The 17450-nt window shown below is 37.6% G+C and overlaps 3 protein-coding genes across 3 annotated transcripts; 2 read left to right on the top strand and 1 right to left on the bottom strand.

The window, feature by feature from the left end:
• Positions 1 to 1748: 1748 nt before the first annotated feature.
• Positions 1749 to 6296, top strand: ca6 (carbonic anhydrase VI). Its single transcript, XM_027170751.2, has 10 exons — positions 1749 to 1861; positions 2625 to 2807; positions 3185 to 3333; positions 3589 to 3684; positions 4644 to 4710; positions 4790 to 4947; positions 5025 to 5151; positions 5263 to 5346; positions 5463 to 5489; positions 5575 to 6296. The coding sequence occupies exons 1-10, from the start codon at positions 1780 to 1782 to the stop codon at positions 6186 to 6188; spliced, it is 1587 nt and encodes a 528-aa protein (XP_027026552.2). The 5' UTR covers positions 1749 to 1779; the 3' UTR covers positions 6189 to 6296.
• A 100-nt stretch (positions 6297 to 6396) lies between these two features.
• LOC113658363 (solute carrier family 2, facilitated glucose transporter member 5) lies at positions 6397 to 12091 on the bottom strand. The gene is made up of 12 exons (XM_027170752.2): positions 11933 to 12091; positions 11655 to 11753; positions 11409 to 11566; positions 9806 to 9930; positions 9572 to 9724; positions 9157 to 9282; positions 8501 to 8688; positions 8259 to 8369; positions 8082 to 8183; positions 7758 to 7833; positions 7433 to 7560; positions 6397 to 7217 (listed from the first exon to the last, which is right to left on the bottom strand). Exons 1-12 carry the CDS (start codon positions 11957 to 11959, stop codon positions 6993 to 6995), a joined length of 1518 nt encoding a protein of 505 aa, XP_027026553.1. The 5' UTR covers positions 11960 to 12091; the 3' UTR covers positions 6397 to 6992.
• A 537-nt stretch (positions 12092 to 12628) lies between these two features.
• Positions 12629 to 17408, top strand: LOC113658119. The gene is made up of 3 exons (XM_027170319.2): positions 12629 to 12927; positions 14313 to 14405; positions 16185 to 17408. Exons 1-3 carry the CDS (start codon positions 12733 to 12735, stop codon positions 16641 to 16643), a joined length of 747 nt encoding a protein of 248 aa, XP_027026120.1. The 5' UTR covers positions 12629 to 12732; the 3' UTR covers positions 16644 to 17408.
• The last annotated feature ends 42 nt before the right edge of the window (positions 17409 to 17450 follow it).

The raw sequence follows: 17450 nt of genomic DNA, 5'->3' as shown, positions 1-17450 counted from the left end.
TGCTGTGTTTACTTTTAGGACTTGTGTGAAAATCTAATGATGTTTTGGGTCATATTTATGTAGAAATATAAGAATTTCTAAAGAAAACATCAGAAACTTTAAACCGACACTGTAGCTTTACAACCATTTTTAATATAGTGTCCTTGCCCTGTTTTAATAACAAAATAATAAAATCTCTCATTGTTTATTTATTTTCTAAAATCAGGAAAATCCTTTGGTGCCAAGTTTTCTAGTTAGGTTAAAGTTAAATGTTTTACTGTATTATATATATATATATATATATATATATATATATATATATATATATATATATATATATATATATATATTAGCTGTATATCTATCTATCTATCTATCTATCTATCTATCTATCTATCTATCTATCTATCTATCTATCTATATCCACATACATATATCAATATAATTATCAATTATGTGTGTTCTCTCTAAACACACTTTCTCTAAATGCATGTCAGACTTACGCTTTATAATGCAAAATGCAAATCTGCTCTTGTCTGTAATTTTAGTCAAATCCTTTAGAACAACAAATTTAGGGTCTATAAACAGCATAACATATTGATTTAAATCCATTGATAAAACATCATGGGCATCAACAATGCAGTTCAGGCTTATATGCTTTAAGTATTTTTTTTCTTCAGGCTTTTTGCATGCTAACTAGTGAATAGTTAGAGAACTAATGTGACTATGCAAAAATGCAGCTTAATAAACATATGCCTGATTATTCTTAATCGAAAATGGAAAAAATGTTCACATAAACATGAACCTTTCTGGAAGTATTGCCACATACTCTAATGACACGTATAGATGGATTAAAAGTTGTGTTTAGACGCAGGATACAAATAGGATTACTTGTATTTTGAATTATTCACTAATATTTATGCAATGAGTCAGTCAGTGACGTAACCTTGAGGAAAGTAGAAATAATAGTTTATTCATGGGTCCTTTCCTTTCAGTTAAATATATCATGTGATAACTGAGACATCTTTGTAACCTCCTCACTTTACACCTTTTGTCACTTGGTCACATTATACCTTACTTTAATACAGTGCGATGCTTTATTTACGCCTCTCAGTTTTTTTTCTCTTTCGTTGACTTGTGTATTGTATTTTGTTAAATGGATTATTGTTGTATTTATTATATATTTTTATATAATGCTCTATGGCTTATATGTGCGATTGTACAGTATATTCTGTGCCTTATTTTATATGTAAGCAATTTATCCAAGCCTCACCCATTTTTTGGCAAAAAAAATGGCACTGCTAATATAAAAAAGTTTTTAAACAGCCAGCCATCTCTCATATATTGCTATTAAAGTTGACTGTGTTGACATTGACATGACAATTCTAGGAAGGTTTTCAAACAAATTTTGAACATAGCAGTGGGGATTTGTGCCCATTCAGGTACACATAAGTTTTCCACATCATTCCTGACAAACTGTTTCTTAATGGACCTCACTTTGTCTACAGGAGCATTGTATTTATGAAACAGTTCTGGGCCCTTTAGTTCCAGAAAAGGGAAAATTTTAATGCTACACTTTAACAAGATATCCTATAAAACTGTGTGCTTCTAACTTTGTGGAAGAATTTGGATCTGTCACCCACTCACATCATTTACAGCAACATTCTTTGACCTACAGAATGTAAACTCACACTAATGTTTAGAGGGTTTGGCCTCAAGGCACCAACATGTTAAATCCCGCCTCCATTCCCTTTTAACAACTGCTCCAGTCTGAGTGTGCAATACACACACAGATGTGCAATGGAGCTATTCAGTGTGATTATACATGCTGTTTCCCTAAGCTTTGTACTGGCTGGAGCTGGGGTACACTGGACATATAAAGGCAAGTACTTTTGAAACTTAGATTTAAAAAGGAAATTTACGGTTGCATTATTATAGTGCTGGCTTTGTATAAGCACTTTAATCTTGAGGTTAATTCCCTGAGGAACTGAATTTAGAGTAATACTGGGCTGGTCACCCCTTTGGGAAAACATGTTACAGTAAAATGTAATGCAGAAACTGCATTATTTGGTTAGAAATAAAACTGTGCCATTTATTTTTACTCAGGTGCTATCTCTATGTATTTTATTTTTAAATGTGGATATAGTGTACCCTTTTAAATTATTATTTTTTGGGAGATACATAATTTGACTCTAATGACTTTTTACTATAAAGATTTAAAGTTACAGATTTAAGATTTTTACAGATAAAATATAGATTTTTTTGTAAAGATTTAAAAGATATATACTAAAAATACAATAAAGGTACCATTTCAGAGACAAGGGAAGGTACAGTACAGTTTAGTACCCTTTTTTGTGAGTGGGTGGGAAAAGTTGTACTTGTGGATATTTGAGGTTTCTGCATCACAGCGTTATGTTTTTGTCTTCACCATAGCTTGATGTTGCTATTTATCACCGTTATGCCAACAGATTTTCTAACACAAAAAAATATTATATTGTGACTCATATTCAAGCTTTATTTGGTAGAAACTATCAGTGCGCAACTACCAACGACACAGTTTCTCAGCCTTAACGCTCCTTACTTAAACACACAGACTCATTTTCCAGCTGAAACATGAATATATCATGTGTGATTAAATTTCGCAGAGGGTTCTATGGATCAGATCCACTGGCCAGATGAGTATCCTGCGTGCGGTGGCCGCAAACAGTCTCCCATCGACATCAAGCGGCGCAACGTGAGGTTCAACCCACACATGCTACAGCTCGAGATGACCGGATATGGCGAGATGAAGAACGGCAAATTCCTCATGATCAACAACGGACACTCGGGTAAATGTCTCCACATTACTGTATCCATGTTACAAATGCTTCTGAAATGTTAAGTAGGTTCAAAGTATTGGGAATGAAAATTCTGCTGACTAACATCAGTACATGTACATGATTCCCATATCTAAAGAAACTCTAGATCTAATTCAGCACAACTTAACTTACAAATCAGGTTAGGCCATTTCTTACCTGCCAAGTTTGTTATTCATCACTGCGCATGAATGGAACAAGGTGCAAGTTTCCCATCCCTCCTCCATGCATGCCAGGACAAGTGGGGGATGGATGTAAAAATGCTTGTCATTATACACCTACAACTACACACTTCAGTTGGCTTGCTTCCATCTCTAAGTTTTTGGTTTCTTGTTTTTTGGTTTCACTAGTCCAAATTAACCTTCCACGGACTATGGTGATAACAAAGGGCTTGCCAAACCAATATACAGCTGTTCAAATGCACTTACATTGGGGTGGACGGGACCTGGAAGCCAGTGGTTCTGAACATACGCTGGATGGCATCCGTTATATGGCAGAAGTAAGATGTTTATTTGTTTTAATATCACTGTTTTCCTCAACAAGTTCACCTTAGGTACAGCAATTTGAGTGTGAAGTCAAAATAGATTATACATTTATTAATTTAACATTCTTCCATTAATTTAAAGTCTTGGACAAATACCAGCCAATATGGCTGTCATGTATAATTCTTAACTTAACTAACACGTTGAGCCATGTGTATGATGTTTATGAGTCTGACTTGGCACTAAGCTCTGTGGGCTGGTGTGTTTCACAGCTCCATGTGGTGCACTACAACTCTGATAAGTACACGAGCTTTGATGAGGCCAAGGATAAACCTGATGGTCTGGCAGTGTTGGCCTTCTTTTATGAGGTAAATCATAACACAATGAACCCATATCTTAACCTATCTGCAAATGATCTAAAAATATATTTTACAAATTCATGTAGGTATGAGACTGCCATCTTGTGGAAATAGAACATACAGTATTTGTGAATAAATTGCATTGTTTTTAACATCTTAAATTATTTTATATGCATATTTATAAAAATGATTACAGTCAGATGAGGTACGTTTTTATACTTAAACAGGTTTCTTATATCATATACATATATGGAATTCCAAAGCACTGATTTGTAGACCAACAAATACAGTTGTCAGTATTATTTATATTGAAGACAATAAGGTGCTTAACCTAAAGTCTTCAGATTAATTCATAAGGATATTGCATAGGAATATCATATTGTCTTATTTATATGGTTTGTCTTGTCAGCTAAGTGGCCCAAGGAATTAAACAAATATATAGAACATACTCTGCAATGTGTATGTCTGGAATCTGGAAAGAATTAGATTGTGCCAGAACCCTAGTTACTCACTGAATTAGTCTCTTTGCAGTTACTATCAGTTCTTTAACCTACTAATTCCTTTACTTGTAGCTGAAACAAGAACAAATATTGAGGCAATTTAAATTCTAAAATGTAAGTGCAGTGCAGGGTCAGGCACTCTACTAAATGAGGCCATTGTGCTAGTCATTGCGTGTTGGCTCACTGGCTTCTTTTTTAATCCCAGAAGAATATACAGTATTTAGGCCATCCTCTCTAGTTTTAGTGTGAGTGTTAATGCATGGCTGTGTAACAGTGATGCTACATGCTTTCTCCTCAGCTGCATTATGCAGTGTCTCTCTAGCTCACAGTTTCTATTTGTACCCATGCTTTTAGCATTGATTTACGAAACCATCGATTTGCACAATCATATGGATAAATGCGTTCATCAGGGTCTACTGTCAGATTGGCAATAATAACTTTTTAATGTGTGCCTTTCTTTGTATCTAGGATGGTCACTTTGAGAACACATACTACAGCGATTTCATCAATAACCTGGAAAAAGTCAAATATGCAGGTAGCTATTGAATGTTACCATAGATATTTTTGCATTAACACTCAGTCCTCATACACTTCCCTCCTATAACCTTTCTCAGGGCAGTCCATGTATATTTCGACTCTAAATGTCCGTTCCATGCTGCCTGAGAACTTCGCTAATTTCTTCAGATACGAGGGCTCTCTCACGACTCCACCATGCTACGAGAGCATTCTGTGGACTGTGTTTGATACCCCCATCACCCTGTCTCATAACCAGGTATTTCATGTTTAGAATACATTTCAAACGTTCCACAAGTCTCAAATTCATCTCTTATTAATGTCTGTGACTTGCAGATCAGGAAGCTGGAAAGCACTCTTATGGACCTGGAAAATAAAACCCTGTGGAATGACTACCGTATGGCACAGCCTCTCAATGACCGAGTGGTAGAGTCCTCATTCCTCCCTCGCATGACCAAAGGCAGTATGTACACAGCACTTTTGTATTAAAAAGCGATTTTAATTTTTTTAATTTATTATTTTTTAAAGAATTTTGTGTGCAGTTGCATTCTGTTTTATTTTTATCTCTTGTCAGCATTTTGTAGGCAAGACGAGATTGAGGAAAAGCTTTTAAATATTGAAGGCATGATTACCTCTCTTGGAAAGCACATATACTCAGGTATGATTCGCCAACACTATAGGTGTTAATCAATTTGAAATGGCTTGCTTTTAGACAACTATATATGGAAAACTATTTATTGTGCAAATTATTCTCCTAACTTGTTTGTTATTCAGATGGTGCTATTAGGCCTAACAGAAAAGGTAAGCAAGTATTTGATTTTTTCCTAAATCCCAATTACTGAATGTGCCATAAAAGACTAACACTATCCTAATTTTTCCACGTAAGAAACACAGATATTCCCACTAGTGCTTTACTTCTCTGCAAACCAGCTAGAGAGTTATGCTCTGATAAAACTGGCTCAGCCAATGAACCTGCACTCCTTTACAGTGTGCATGAACTTACGTATGCACTTACGTTCTGTGCAAACCGTGCTTTCCTACTCCACCCCCAAAAATGATAATGAGCTCATGATCACTATGGGCTACGAGGTGGGGCTCTGGATTGGGAATGAGTTTGTCAACCTTCCCCATGAGATGCGTCCCAATGTCTGGGCACATTACTGCGTGACTTGGGCTTCACACACAGGAGGGGCGGAGCTCTGGGTGAATGGTGTCGTTGGAGAGGAGCAGTACCTGCGAGCAGGCTACACCATTCCCCCCAGTGGTGACCTCATCCTAGGAAAGGACCAGGATGGCTTCTTGGGAATCTCTGATTCGGATGCATTTGTGGGCTACATGACTGATGTGAATATATGGGATTATGTGTTGGGTCCTGAAGAGATCCAGGAGGAGATGAAATGTGAAAGAAAGTCAGGGAAAAGCAATGTGCTGAATTGGGGTGTCACTCGCATGAATCTGTATGGAGGAGTCCAGCTGGAGACTGAACACAGGTGCTCCTGATCCAAACCTATTAAGCTCTTCTGAATGGCCTGAATAACACATTGTTGATGTTTCCTCTCTCTGACTATTCATAGGAAATGTTTTTAAAATAAAGTAACATATGAGATATTCTTTTTTTCTAACATGTAAAACTGATTTAAAATGACATTTCATATACATACAAATATTAAGTAACTCTGAATACTAATCTCAACAGTTCTTTGGAGAATCTAATGAAAAATAGTCCATTTACTCTCAAAGGTGTTCTGAGTGGTCATTTAAACAGTTACATGTTATTGTTAGATTCCTTTTAGGATTTTACATGGAGTATCTAAACTGTGTACTACACCAAACATTTGCTGGACATTGTAAAAATTCAGAATTAAGTAAAAGGCTTGTCAACAAAATATGAAACTTCCTGCTGATTCATTCAAATGTTTCTACAGCATATTTTAGAACTTGGTCTTGGTCTGATCTCAGGTTTACAAAACAGACGGCTTGTAAAAGTGCACTGCACACATGTAACACTAGCAGAGCCAGGATTTGTTCTGCTATAATTATGCTGCTATTGTAGCTATTGCAATGTCAGACATACAATTATGTTTTGAGCTGATGTATGGTGAATGTTCTTTAGGCAGCAGGCCAACATTATTCAACACCTGATGCCCTTTATAGTCTACAGTCTGCATTCAAGTCATTCTAAGTGCAGTTAAGTGAAAGGAGACGTGACATAACAATGCAATTTCAAACCAATGAATACTGAGTTCCAGACCGAGACTAAAGTTCTGATATATACAAAACAACACTCAGTAAGCCATCCTGTATTTAGAATGCTGTAATTATGTCCTTTTCATGGTCGGTCACTCCAGCCTCTTGCACCTGGCAATCCTCATCCTCTACCAAAATCTCCACTTTGTTTTTCTTAGCAAACAGCTTGCTGATCTCCAAGAAGGTGGCACCCTTTGTTTCTGGAATGACCACCCAAATGTAGATAAGTGTGGCCAGGCAGATTCCAGCAAAAACGATAAAGCTGAAGGCTCCCAGGTTTTTCTGTAGAAAGCAAATAAATAAAACTTAAAGAATGTAGTCCTGCTCATTAGCTATTTTGAATGATCATGTCCTAGGGGTGTATTCAGTCTGGGAGCATCAAACTACCAATTACAAGTGTGTTTCAAATTAAAGGATTTGAAAAATTAGGGAACTTCTTAGATAAAATAAAAATATTACAATTTTTAGTGTGTTTGGTTTTTGAATTGAACTCTGACCTCTAAGAAGGGGAAGACCAGGCCTATGGTGAAGTTTGACAGCCAGTGCACAGAGCCTGCCACCATAAAAGCTGCAGGTCTCGAGGACTGGCGGAAAATCTCAGTGGTAATTACGGTGGGAATTGGACCTGTAGGAAGAAATAAGCATCAGAAGCCTTTTGCTTCTTTTTCTTTTTTCGGAATCATGTTCATTGAGAAAGTAGAGGAACGGATGTAAGTGTCCACTTATTGTTTGTCATGCAGTGACACTTAATAATCCAAATGGATGCATTAGACAAAATAAATTGTGCACCACTCGGTTAGATGAGATCAAACGTGTACTTACTTGGTCCTATGGCGTGACCAATAACATAAATGATGACACAGGCAATGCTGACATAGGGCATCCACTGCATGGTGTCCTAGGATAGTCCAGCAGTCTATTAATGCACTGTAACTTTTTCACATTTATGAACAGCCTTCTGTCACTGACTAGACAAAGAACTGCTGCAACAGCATGTTCTCCATCCCAGAGATTCAGGGCTCTATTTATTACATCTATCAAACCCCACTGATGATATTTATTACAGTGGTGGGCCCTGCAGGCACTTTTTGAAAATTGAAAATGATTTTAAGTGCTCTTCTGGGAGATTAGTGTTGTGGTTTGTACCTGCAGACTGAGAGCTACAGTAAGGATCACACAGGCTAGGCAGCAGATCCCAAACCCAATCAGAAGCAGCAGCTTCCTGCCAGAGGCTTCCACTATAAACACCTATGCAACAGCAAAACACACTCATGAATGATGAGTCAGTAAAGCACCTTGTTCATGGTGTGATGTAACACTTACTGCACCAATGGTCATGAGGACATTTACAGATCCTGTTCCAACAGTCACATACTGAACGTGGTCCACTTTCACTCCAGCTGAAGAAAAGATGCTGTCCGCATAGTAATAAATCTGCAAATAGACTTGGGGTTCATTCTTAGTAAAGTTACATATTAATCCAGCTACAACAAAATCATACTGGCATGCACTAAATGAAAAATATGGTGCTCTGAGCAGTTTGCAGTCAGTGTGATATGGCTTACGGCATTCACTCCTGATAACTGCTGGCCCATGTTTATGATGATGATGGACAACAGCTGCCAGCGCAGAGAGCGGAAGGTGAAGAGCTTGAGCACAGTAAGCTGGCCCTCGGCTCTCTCTGACTGCTCTTCAAGTCGCATCTCTGTCATTTCCTCTTCTACATCCTTCCATCCTCTCAGACGTTGCAATGCTGTAACACAACACAGCACACTCTATCATAAATAAGGTTGTTTAAGTTCGTAAAAATTATTTAGCTTATAGAGACATAAAAATATATATTTTCTAAACATTTGTAAAAACACCAATTTGCCTTTGACCTGTCCTGGACATTGCAAGCTAATTTAAAAATGGGAAACTAACAAGCATTAGTGGAAGGTTTCTTCCAGGTCTTTTTTGTGGGTTTGTAACTGGTTTGAAAGCTTCTTTGAAACCTGGCAACCCTGATTAAATATGGGCTCTTTTATGTGTACTGTATATTGATGAAAAAAAAACATTTGTTGTATTAAATACAGTTGAAGTTCATTCTTGGCCAACTTATACTTTCAACAACTCCCTATTCAAGCGTATATTCAAGGACTGCCTGCTAAATCTTCCCAAACATATTAGGTCACACTTGCTTCTTACTTTATATCGGAAATAATTATTAGCAAAACAATACCAATTTTGCCATTATTGTCATCACCACGCTGAATGAGCATGTAGCGAGGACTCTCAGGGCAGAAGGGCAACAGAAGCAGTTCGATGAGAGCAGGAACTCCAGTGAGACCCAGAAGAATGGGCCAACCTACAGAGAGGACAGAAGTTCACTACAAGTTCACTCCTGTGAACACTCCTGTATACATAATCAACACATATATATAATCCACAATATTTAGGACTTAAAAAGTAGTAAAGAATATAACAACATATATATCTACCATACCATATATTATATATTCTAATGGAAAATATTCGGTGAATAATATTGGGTAATATTTATTAAGTTACATTACATTTGGCTTTTTATCCATTAGTGAAATTTGAGTTATTATTCTACTAGACAAAAACCTTAATCACTTGTGTGTCTACTTTACCTTCTGCGTTGCCAAGAATATTTCGGATACCAAACACCTGGGCTGTGAGAATGCCAATAGTAATGAAAAGCTGAGGCACAATCCCAATGGCTCCCCTGAGGTTCCTTGGGGCCAGCTCTCCCAAATACATTGGCACCACATTGGATGAAATGCCTATAAAAGAGCCATACATTTACAAAATTCTGCAACTGCATAAACAATTTGATATGTATTGGTGAGTACAGATCTACCCACCGGCACAGATGCCCACAAAGAAACGACCCACGATAATAATCTCAAAAGATCCCAGCACCTCACTCACACCCATCATTATAGCAGGGCCGATGGAGAAGATGTTGTTGAACAGCAAGGTACCTTTCCTATGAACAAATATGACAAGTATCCTGCCAAAAATGTCCTCAAAGGAAAGGATAATACATTTAAATTTACTCACATTCTAAAAAAGTAAAATGTATTGTTTCAGTATAAAAAGAAGTCTTTATGTCTGTAGCAGGTCACATGTATAACCAGGCCTATATAGATTGTTAATAAATTAATCCAAATTACAATATAAGGTAAATTACTAAGGTAATGTTATATAAGGTAAATTACTGGTAAGTAAATTGCTCTAATTATTGTTAGTTGAATCAGGCATTAGCAAAGACTAAAGACATGCTAACTTAGTTACATATACAGATAGAGTTCATGTTTTTTTAAATGTATTTTTTATTTAGCCTTTATTTTACCAGTTAATGTACACTGAGTTAAAAAATGTCTTTTTGCAAGAGCGTCCTGGGCAAGATAAGCAGCAGTACAGTTCTTATGGGTTTAAAAAACATACATACATACATACATACATACATACACACATACATACACACACACATACATACATACATACACACACATACAGTACATACATACATACATACATACATACATACATACATACAGTACATACATACATACATACATACATACATACATACATACATACATACATACATACATACATACATACATACATAAACATTAAAACAAATTACAATATAACAAAATGTATAATGAGAACAGGATCAATATCAGTAAATAACTATCAGGCAAATCATCTACAGCCAGATGTTTCTGTCACTATTTTAAGCCATTTGAAATCACTTTAAAAGCATCCAAATAGATCAGCTCATTAAGTTTCAGCTCAATCTTTGTGTCTTCTTTGGAGGCAAAGGGGATGCATATTTTTAAACAAGCATTTCCCACATATGTACCACATACTACATGGTACGATGAGAAGGACAGCACACGCAGACTGGACCCCAGACCTCCTCACCCAACATCAGTGTCTGTCCTCACTAATGCTCTTGAGGCTGAACAAGAATTAATCCCCAAAGCCACACTTCAAAATCAAGTGAAAATCCTTCCCCGAAGACTAGATGTCATTATAACAGGATAGAGAGACTTAATCAGTTATGGATGTGATGGTTAAATATGGGATAAATTAAAGTACACTTTTAAAAGACTGGTTAAATATAAAATGTTTAAAGGTTCAGTTTGTCCCTCTGGCAGAACTATTTTCCTGTACAATATGATCCCAAGTAGTACCTTAAAGCCTTAACAATTTTTTTTATTACAAAACCTCTTTTTTCTAAAGAGAATGTGATATGTAAGCTAGCAGAATATTATTAGTATTACCTCAGGACAAAATAAATGAAAAAATAACAAGTCATTTATGGAAAATTAAATTGTTCCCTTATCGACTTTGAAATTACATTGGGAAATGCTATTCAAGGGAGCTGAGGGTTCTTTGGTTCCCAAAAGGGTTCTATTTTCAAGCGTTATGTGAATCAAAAGCCCTAGTTACCTTCCAAAATTATTCACCAGTGGTGCCACCATGAGAGAGCCAAAGAACCCCCCCAGGGGGTACATGGACACAGTCAGGGACCACAGCAGAGTTAACATATCGTTGGTGACTGTGCTATTGCGACTCTCAAACACATTGATGTAAAAACTCTTCATGTCCTGAAAGTCCATTTACATGCACAGGATTACAGAGAGTATACAAAGACAATAAACAATCAGAGTAAATATGTAAATTCAGAACCAGTACTGGGGCTGGTGAGTTGATAACAGCCACATTGTAGCCATACTGAAAAGACGAGCCAAATGCAGAGATCAGGGTCGTAAACGCCAACAGCAAAGTGAGTTTCTAGAAGACAAGGACTTGTTTACAAATGTTGCTAGTTAAACTACACAACTTTTGACAAATCTTGTAGAAAAATGTCACAACACACAAGTTTAGAAAGGATCTCAAACAATCTGGTCTTTTTTGCTTGCATGAGACACACATAAAGAATGTAAAATTTTGAATAATAACAAGTGACTCACTCCTTTTCTTTCACTAAGGTCCTCCATTTAGATGACTTTTGACAATGACAAAGACAGATTAAAACTGCAAATAGCTCCTAATATAAACTCTGAATGTGATATAAATGCCTGCATTTTTTTAAAATGCACTTTGAACATTGGCATCAGTGTTATTATTGGCTTGCTGAACAGATCACTGATAAATGTCATGTGCACACTGTGATAAAGCCTTTAGTGAGACCAATCCATGATAACAGGTCAATGAATAACAATAATAATAATAATAATAATAGTTCTATGTGACTGAGAGTGTGTTTGAGAGTGTGTGTGTCTGTTTGTGTGATTGTGTCTGTATAAGAATGTGTGCGGTTTTGTGTGCGTGTGTAAGAGAGAATGTGTGTGTGTGTGTGTGTGTGTGTGTGTGTCTGTGTGGTTGTGTGTGTCTGTGTGGTTGTGTTGGTATGAAAATCTGAGTGTGTGTGTTTGTGTGGACCTTGAAATATAACCTCTTTGTTAATGCTTTTAGCTTGATTGACTTCCTAATATAAATAATAAAAAATATATTTTTAACAGAATATATATATATTATTTTAAAATCATTGTGTTTTAAGTTTTTTGTTGCCATCTAATTATAAATCATCTCCAGTGTCTCTGCCCTGAAGCTGCTGCTGTACAACCTGATGACCTCATCTTACATCACCAGATTCTGAATAGATTCCATCAGAACAGATTTGGAACCATAGCTTTCAAACAAAAACACCCTCAAACACACAGGCTGAAACTGTTCTTTTGAATTCATTACTTTGAGATATCTTCAGATCATGATGAAATTCTCTAAGAAGAACCAAGCCAGCCCTCTGCACAAGGTCCTGACCGAAACATTGTGTCGATTTTTTTCATTTCAGATTGTGCAGAAGAGGAAGAGGGAAGCAAAAGGGCAGGATGATTCTGGTGAACTAACAAAACCTAAGAAAAAGCGTTTGACTGACCTCCAGCAGCAACTGTCTGATGAAACAGTAAGTTTGCTGAGTTTGTTTAATTGATTTCATTTTTTATTTTATTTAATAACATCCACAAATCAATAAAAACATAAAGCTCATAAAGAGCTGAAAGCGTAAAATGGCGATACAACATGAAAAGGACAGGAATTTCTTTGAGGCAGAAGCTGTGTTTGTGATTATCTTATTTCTCTGTATGTTCCTACTGGATGCTTAATTTACTCTGGCGTCAATAAAGTAAGTAAGTAAGTAAGTAAGTAAGTAAGTAAGTAAGTAAGTAAGTAAGTAAGTAAGTATCTATCTATCTATCTGTCTGTCTGTCTGTCTGTCTGTCTGTCTGTCTGTCTGTCTGTCTGTCTGTCTGTCTGTCTGTCGGTCGGTCGGTCGGTCGGTCGGTCTGTCTGTCTGTCTGTCTGTCTGTCTGTCTGTCTGTCTGTCTGTCTGTCTGTCTGTCTGTCTGTCTATTTATCTATCTATCTATTGGTCTGTCTGTCTATTTATCTATCTATCTTTAACAGTGGACATTGTCTTGTGAGGAAAAACTCAATTAGATGGTCTGAGGAGGAAACCTTGAGTGAAACCAGACTCAGAAGACAACCTCATCCTCATTTGGGTGACACTGGAGGGCGTGATTGTAAATGATGTCCTTTCTACAGTCACATACAGTCAGTTGTGAAACCAGGAGCTCCTGAGTAACTCATAAATTAGCTCATCATCTTCATCATCAGTTCATTATAGATTCCATACCTCCATTCAACTACTCCGTGCCGAAGCCTACAAAATGCTCAATGATAGAGATCCAGCATGTGTAGAATGTTCTTTCGTGTACTGATTAAGAGGTTGTTCTCTTCAAAGATCTTATGAAGCAGATCCAGAACAAATTTCACAGTGTCTTGAAATTTTAAGAAATCATACAAGAAGGCTGAAATTTCTCCAGACACTGTCTCTTGGCTCACAAGAGGAAGAGAGAAACAGAAGAACAGGATGATGTTTAATATTCAAAATAAAAATCTGGACCTTCATTACAGAAATGTTGAATTAGGTGTGAATTAAAGTGAGGGGAATATAAAGCACTGGCCTCTAATTTAATATCTTTTGCCTCCTAAAGGCAAAATTTTCAGGAGCCCAATATCATGAAATGCAAAGTTTCAACATTTATCAATACCAATTTTCTACACTCTGATGCCGATGACACCTGAGATGGCTCCTCGTGACCCGAGGTAGTTCGGATAAGCGGTAGAAAATGAACGAATGAATGAATGAATTTTCTACACTGTAGATATGAAAAGTCATTAAATGTGCAGAAAAACCTAAACCAAGATATGTGCCACATCCACCAACACATTTCAAGATAAAAATTGTTTTCAACTTGCTTTAACATTTTCTCATGTTTCTTGTTTCAGACTGTGAGAAAGAGGAAGAAGAGGGAAGTGCAGGATGATGCCATTAAACTTAAGAAATATCTGAAATCGTGCACCAGGCCCAGTGGCAAAAATGTGAGTTCAGTGGATTTAAACTATTTCGTACAGTTTTTTTTTATCTATATGTGAAGGTTTGTGAAAGACAAATTGAACAAAACATTTAAATCACATTCATAAAACTGTGGGTAAAACTGGATTTCATTCATTTGTTGAACATCAATCACACTTATTTTAAGTTTGATTGATGAGTTTAAGCGTTTTGCTAAATGTAGTAGTATAGTAGTAGTAGTCGTAGACTTTATTACTGGTCACAGGTACCAGCAAAATTAGCCATCAACCTGTCCATACATACAATACACACAATATGACAAAGGGGGACAGGACAGGGAGACAGGGGATTGAGGAAGAAATACAGCATAACATGAGGGAAGGGAGGAGAAAAAAAACAACCCCCAGACTATGCTTCTGTGGTGAGTACAGTGTGGGAACCGGAAAAACACCTCAGCAACATAAGCACATAATCAGTACGCCATAAAAACACACGACTTGCAACAGGAGAGGGGAGTGGGGGGTGGAGGTAACCCAGCACAGGCAAGCAGCCATCCGGTCCTGCAGTCATTCTTGGCGCTGGTCACAGACCCGCTTGTCAGACTGGCGGTGGCAAAGGACTGGGATTTGGGGTTGGGGGTTGAATGCATATCTTTATATATGTGCGTATGTGTGTACGTATATAAAAGTTCTTGTATGTGTAGGCCTGGAGAATTGCTACTCCCGGCATCAAATCTAGGTGCCTCAGTCCACAAGATTGTCATAGCGATACACAGCAAATTGCCATAGAAACAGCCTTGAACAGGTCCTAGACAGAGTCAGCAATCAGCAGGTGTCTGGAAGTGGGGGGGAGGAACGCAAGAGTGTCTCACTTCAGTGCTCTTCCGGGGGAGTTGTTCCAACAGTGGCCTTGGCTAAGGCCAGTGCTGGTTGAGGGGATCCGAAAGCAAATATGATTGGGATTGTTTGGTCTTGGGGTGAGTAGTCGCAGTCCAATTTACACGACTACTCTCTTAGTCCATTCTGGTCTCCAAATCGATCTATTTGTTCTGAATTTCTCGATAAACCAGGGCAATGCCTAATCCAATCAGCAGAAAACCTGTTATCATTGTTCCGAATAGGTAGAATGAGAAGAAAAAGAAAGAGCCGCCAGACACACGACCCGCCACCTCTCCCACGTGCCCATCCTATAGCCAGCTGTGAACAATCCGGCAGGGTAGTCAGGTTCCCCCGAACCCAAGCTTCTCGTCGAGAAGATGATGTCAACCGCACTGAGAGACCAGTTGATCAAATCCATAATATTTCGATTTTTTAGTTTGAAGAGCAGTGCGGAGAGAGTCTCTGAAAGTATAAGACAGTAGATGAGACGAGAGGAGCAAACGGGAGGAGAGGGAAAGAGGCTTGTTCAGACTTAAGTACTCAATAGCTGTAAGAACTTAATAAATATAATCACATTTTTGATAGATAGTGGTAGATTGTAATTATGCCACTGTAAGAGAAAAAAAAAACTTTAATAAAACGGACCGCCGCTGAGTTTAAACACCATGTTGAGACTAACAGGCAACAACAAAATGCAGAAACCTTAAAGGTAGAATGCTTCCTTGACCCTGCTACAGCTGCCTACTGCATAGCCCAGCTCAGTTCGGTTTATAATAAAAAGAAGATAAAAACAAGTCGCTCTGTATAAGGGGCATCATCCAAAGGGTGTAAAAAAAAAAGAAAGACTTTACAGAAGATGCAAAGCAGAGGCAGTGAAACCTTTATACACACTGACCATCCATGTTCTTGTCATATTTCTTTGTTCAGATTGCAAAGAGGAGGAAAATCCAATCAGCACAGGAGAAAGAGCTGCAAAAACTGAGGCCACATCTGGAAACGCGTTTCATTGTGAATGCCGCAGAGATTCCTGAATTCCGTCCCCGACCTGCCTCATTTGCCGCTGCTGCCCCAGGGCCAAGCTTTGTCAGCGAGTCACTGACGGATTTGCCTGTTACGATCCATGGTCTAAGCATTCCAGAGTACCAAAGTGTTTATCACTCAGTGGTGGATCCAAAGCTAGTGACGTCCACCGGACAGCCAGGCTGCTACTCCTTGGCTCTTGGCCGCTACATCAAGCAGCAACTCTGGGACAAGCTCAGCTGTCCCTCCGTGATGGAGGAGGAGCAGGTACAGGATGGTGAGCAGGTGCACTATATTGAGAAATTCGGCACACAAGCACTGACAAACTTTGCTCCTCAAATCGACTTGGACATCAATGAAGGTTGAAGGGAGAGCAAAAGGGAAAGCAAAACCATGTTATTGAAGGAAGGAGAAAGAGGTATAAACTGCTTTGACGTGCCAGATCTACAGTGTTCGTCCTGAACACCCTTATACCTGTCATCTGGTGTCACCCAGAAGTAGGGTCATTCTGTTTGGAGTCACAAGTTTCCCTCTCAAATACTTAAGTCTGTACAAAATTATTTTAATTTTATGACTTTTTTTTATTACTTTTTATTATTTAAAAAAAGCACTCACTGTAAAAAAAAATCAAATAAAATGATTTATTGTGCACTTCCTGTTTGCTTCTTCGTTGACAGTTCCGGCTGAAGAACTAGATAAACACACACATACCGTCTACATCACGTCTATACAAGCTCTGGCCACACACAAAAGCTTGCAACCTTTTTAGTCTACAGGTTTTTAATCATGTTAAGTAAAACAAAGTAAAAACAAAAATGAAAACAATGTTTTTTGTCTTATTTCCCTAGTTTTCTCCTTTTACATTTAATCCGACCCAATAGACCACGAGTACGCAGCGATCATGAGGCATCTGCAGCGGAAAAACACAAAAAACGCTGATTAATTAATAATTTTCTTAAAAAAGCTATTGGCTAACTAGCTAGCTAGTGCTTACTAGCTATGATGCTAATTACCACTCGAGTGGCTGAAACCTCCATCAACTACCGCTCTTTATTTACAAAGAACTAATTTTATTGATGTAATATTATGTTTACTTTGTTTGTACATGCTGTTTAATTCTTGAAAGTTATGTTTCATATTTAACATGGGTTTCATTTTATTTGTTTGTTTGGA

This window comes from Tachysurus fulvidraco, chromosome 23 (genome assembly GCF_022655615.1).
Source record: "Tachysurus fulvidraco isolate hzauxx_2018 chromosome 23, HZAU_PFXX_2.0, whole genome shotgun sequence".
NCBI classification, from domain to species: Eukaryota; Metazoa; Chordata; class Actinopteri; order Siluriformes; family Bagridae; genus Tachysurus; species Tachysurus fulvidraco.
Note: the sequence above shows the minus strand (reverse complement) of the source record. Positions and strands in the feature narration are given on the sequence as shown.

What these genes read in the sequence shown, in the direction of transcription:
- ca6 (XM_027170751.2), top strand. Translation starts at nt 1,780, where the DNA reads ATGGAGCTATTCAGTGTGATTATACATGCTGTTTCCCTAAGCTTTGTA. An exon ending in TGTTGGCCTTCTTTTATGAG is followed by an intron (nt 3,685 to 4,643) that starts GTAAATCATAAC and finishes CTTTGTATCTAG; the next exon opens with GATGGTCACTTTGAGAACAC. An exon ending in TCACCCTGTCTCATAACCAG is followed by an intron (nt 4,948 to 5,024) that starts GTATTTCATGTT and finishes TGTGACTTGCAG; the next exon opens with ATCAGGAAGCTGGAAAGCAC.
- LOC113658363 (XM_027170752.2), bottom strand. Translation starts at nt 11,959, where the DNA reads ATGGAGGACCTTAGTGAAAGAAAAGGA. An exon ending in TATTCTTGGCAACGCAGAAG is followed by an intron (nt 9,283 to 9,571) that starts GTAAAGTAGACA and finishes TCCTCTCTGTAG; the next exon opens with GTTGGCCCATTCTTCTGGGT. An exon ending in TGGTCACGCCATAGGACCAA is followed by an intron (nt 7,561 to 7,757) that starts GTAAGTACACGT and finishes TTCTTCCTACAG; the next exon opens with GTCCAATTCCCACCGTAATT.
- LOC113658119 (XM_027170319.2), top strand. Translation starts at nt 12,733, where the DNA reads ATGATGAAATTCTCTAAGAAGAACCAAGCCAGCCCTCTGCACAAGGTC. An exon ending in AGCAACTGTCTGATGAAACA is followed by an intron (nt 12,928 to 14,312) that starts GTAAGTTTGCTG and finishes TTCTTGTTTCAG; the next exon opens with ACTGTGAGAAAGAGGAAGAA. An exon ending in CCAGGCCCAGTGGCAAAAAT is followed by an intron (nt 14,406 to 16,184) that starts GTGAGTTCAGTG and finishes TTCTTTGTTCAG; the next exon opens with ATTGCAAAGAGGAGGAAAAT.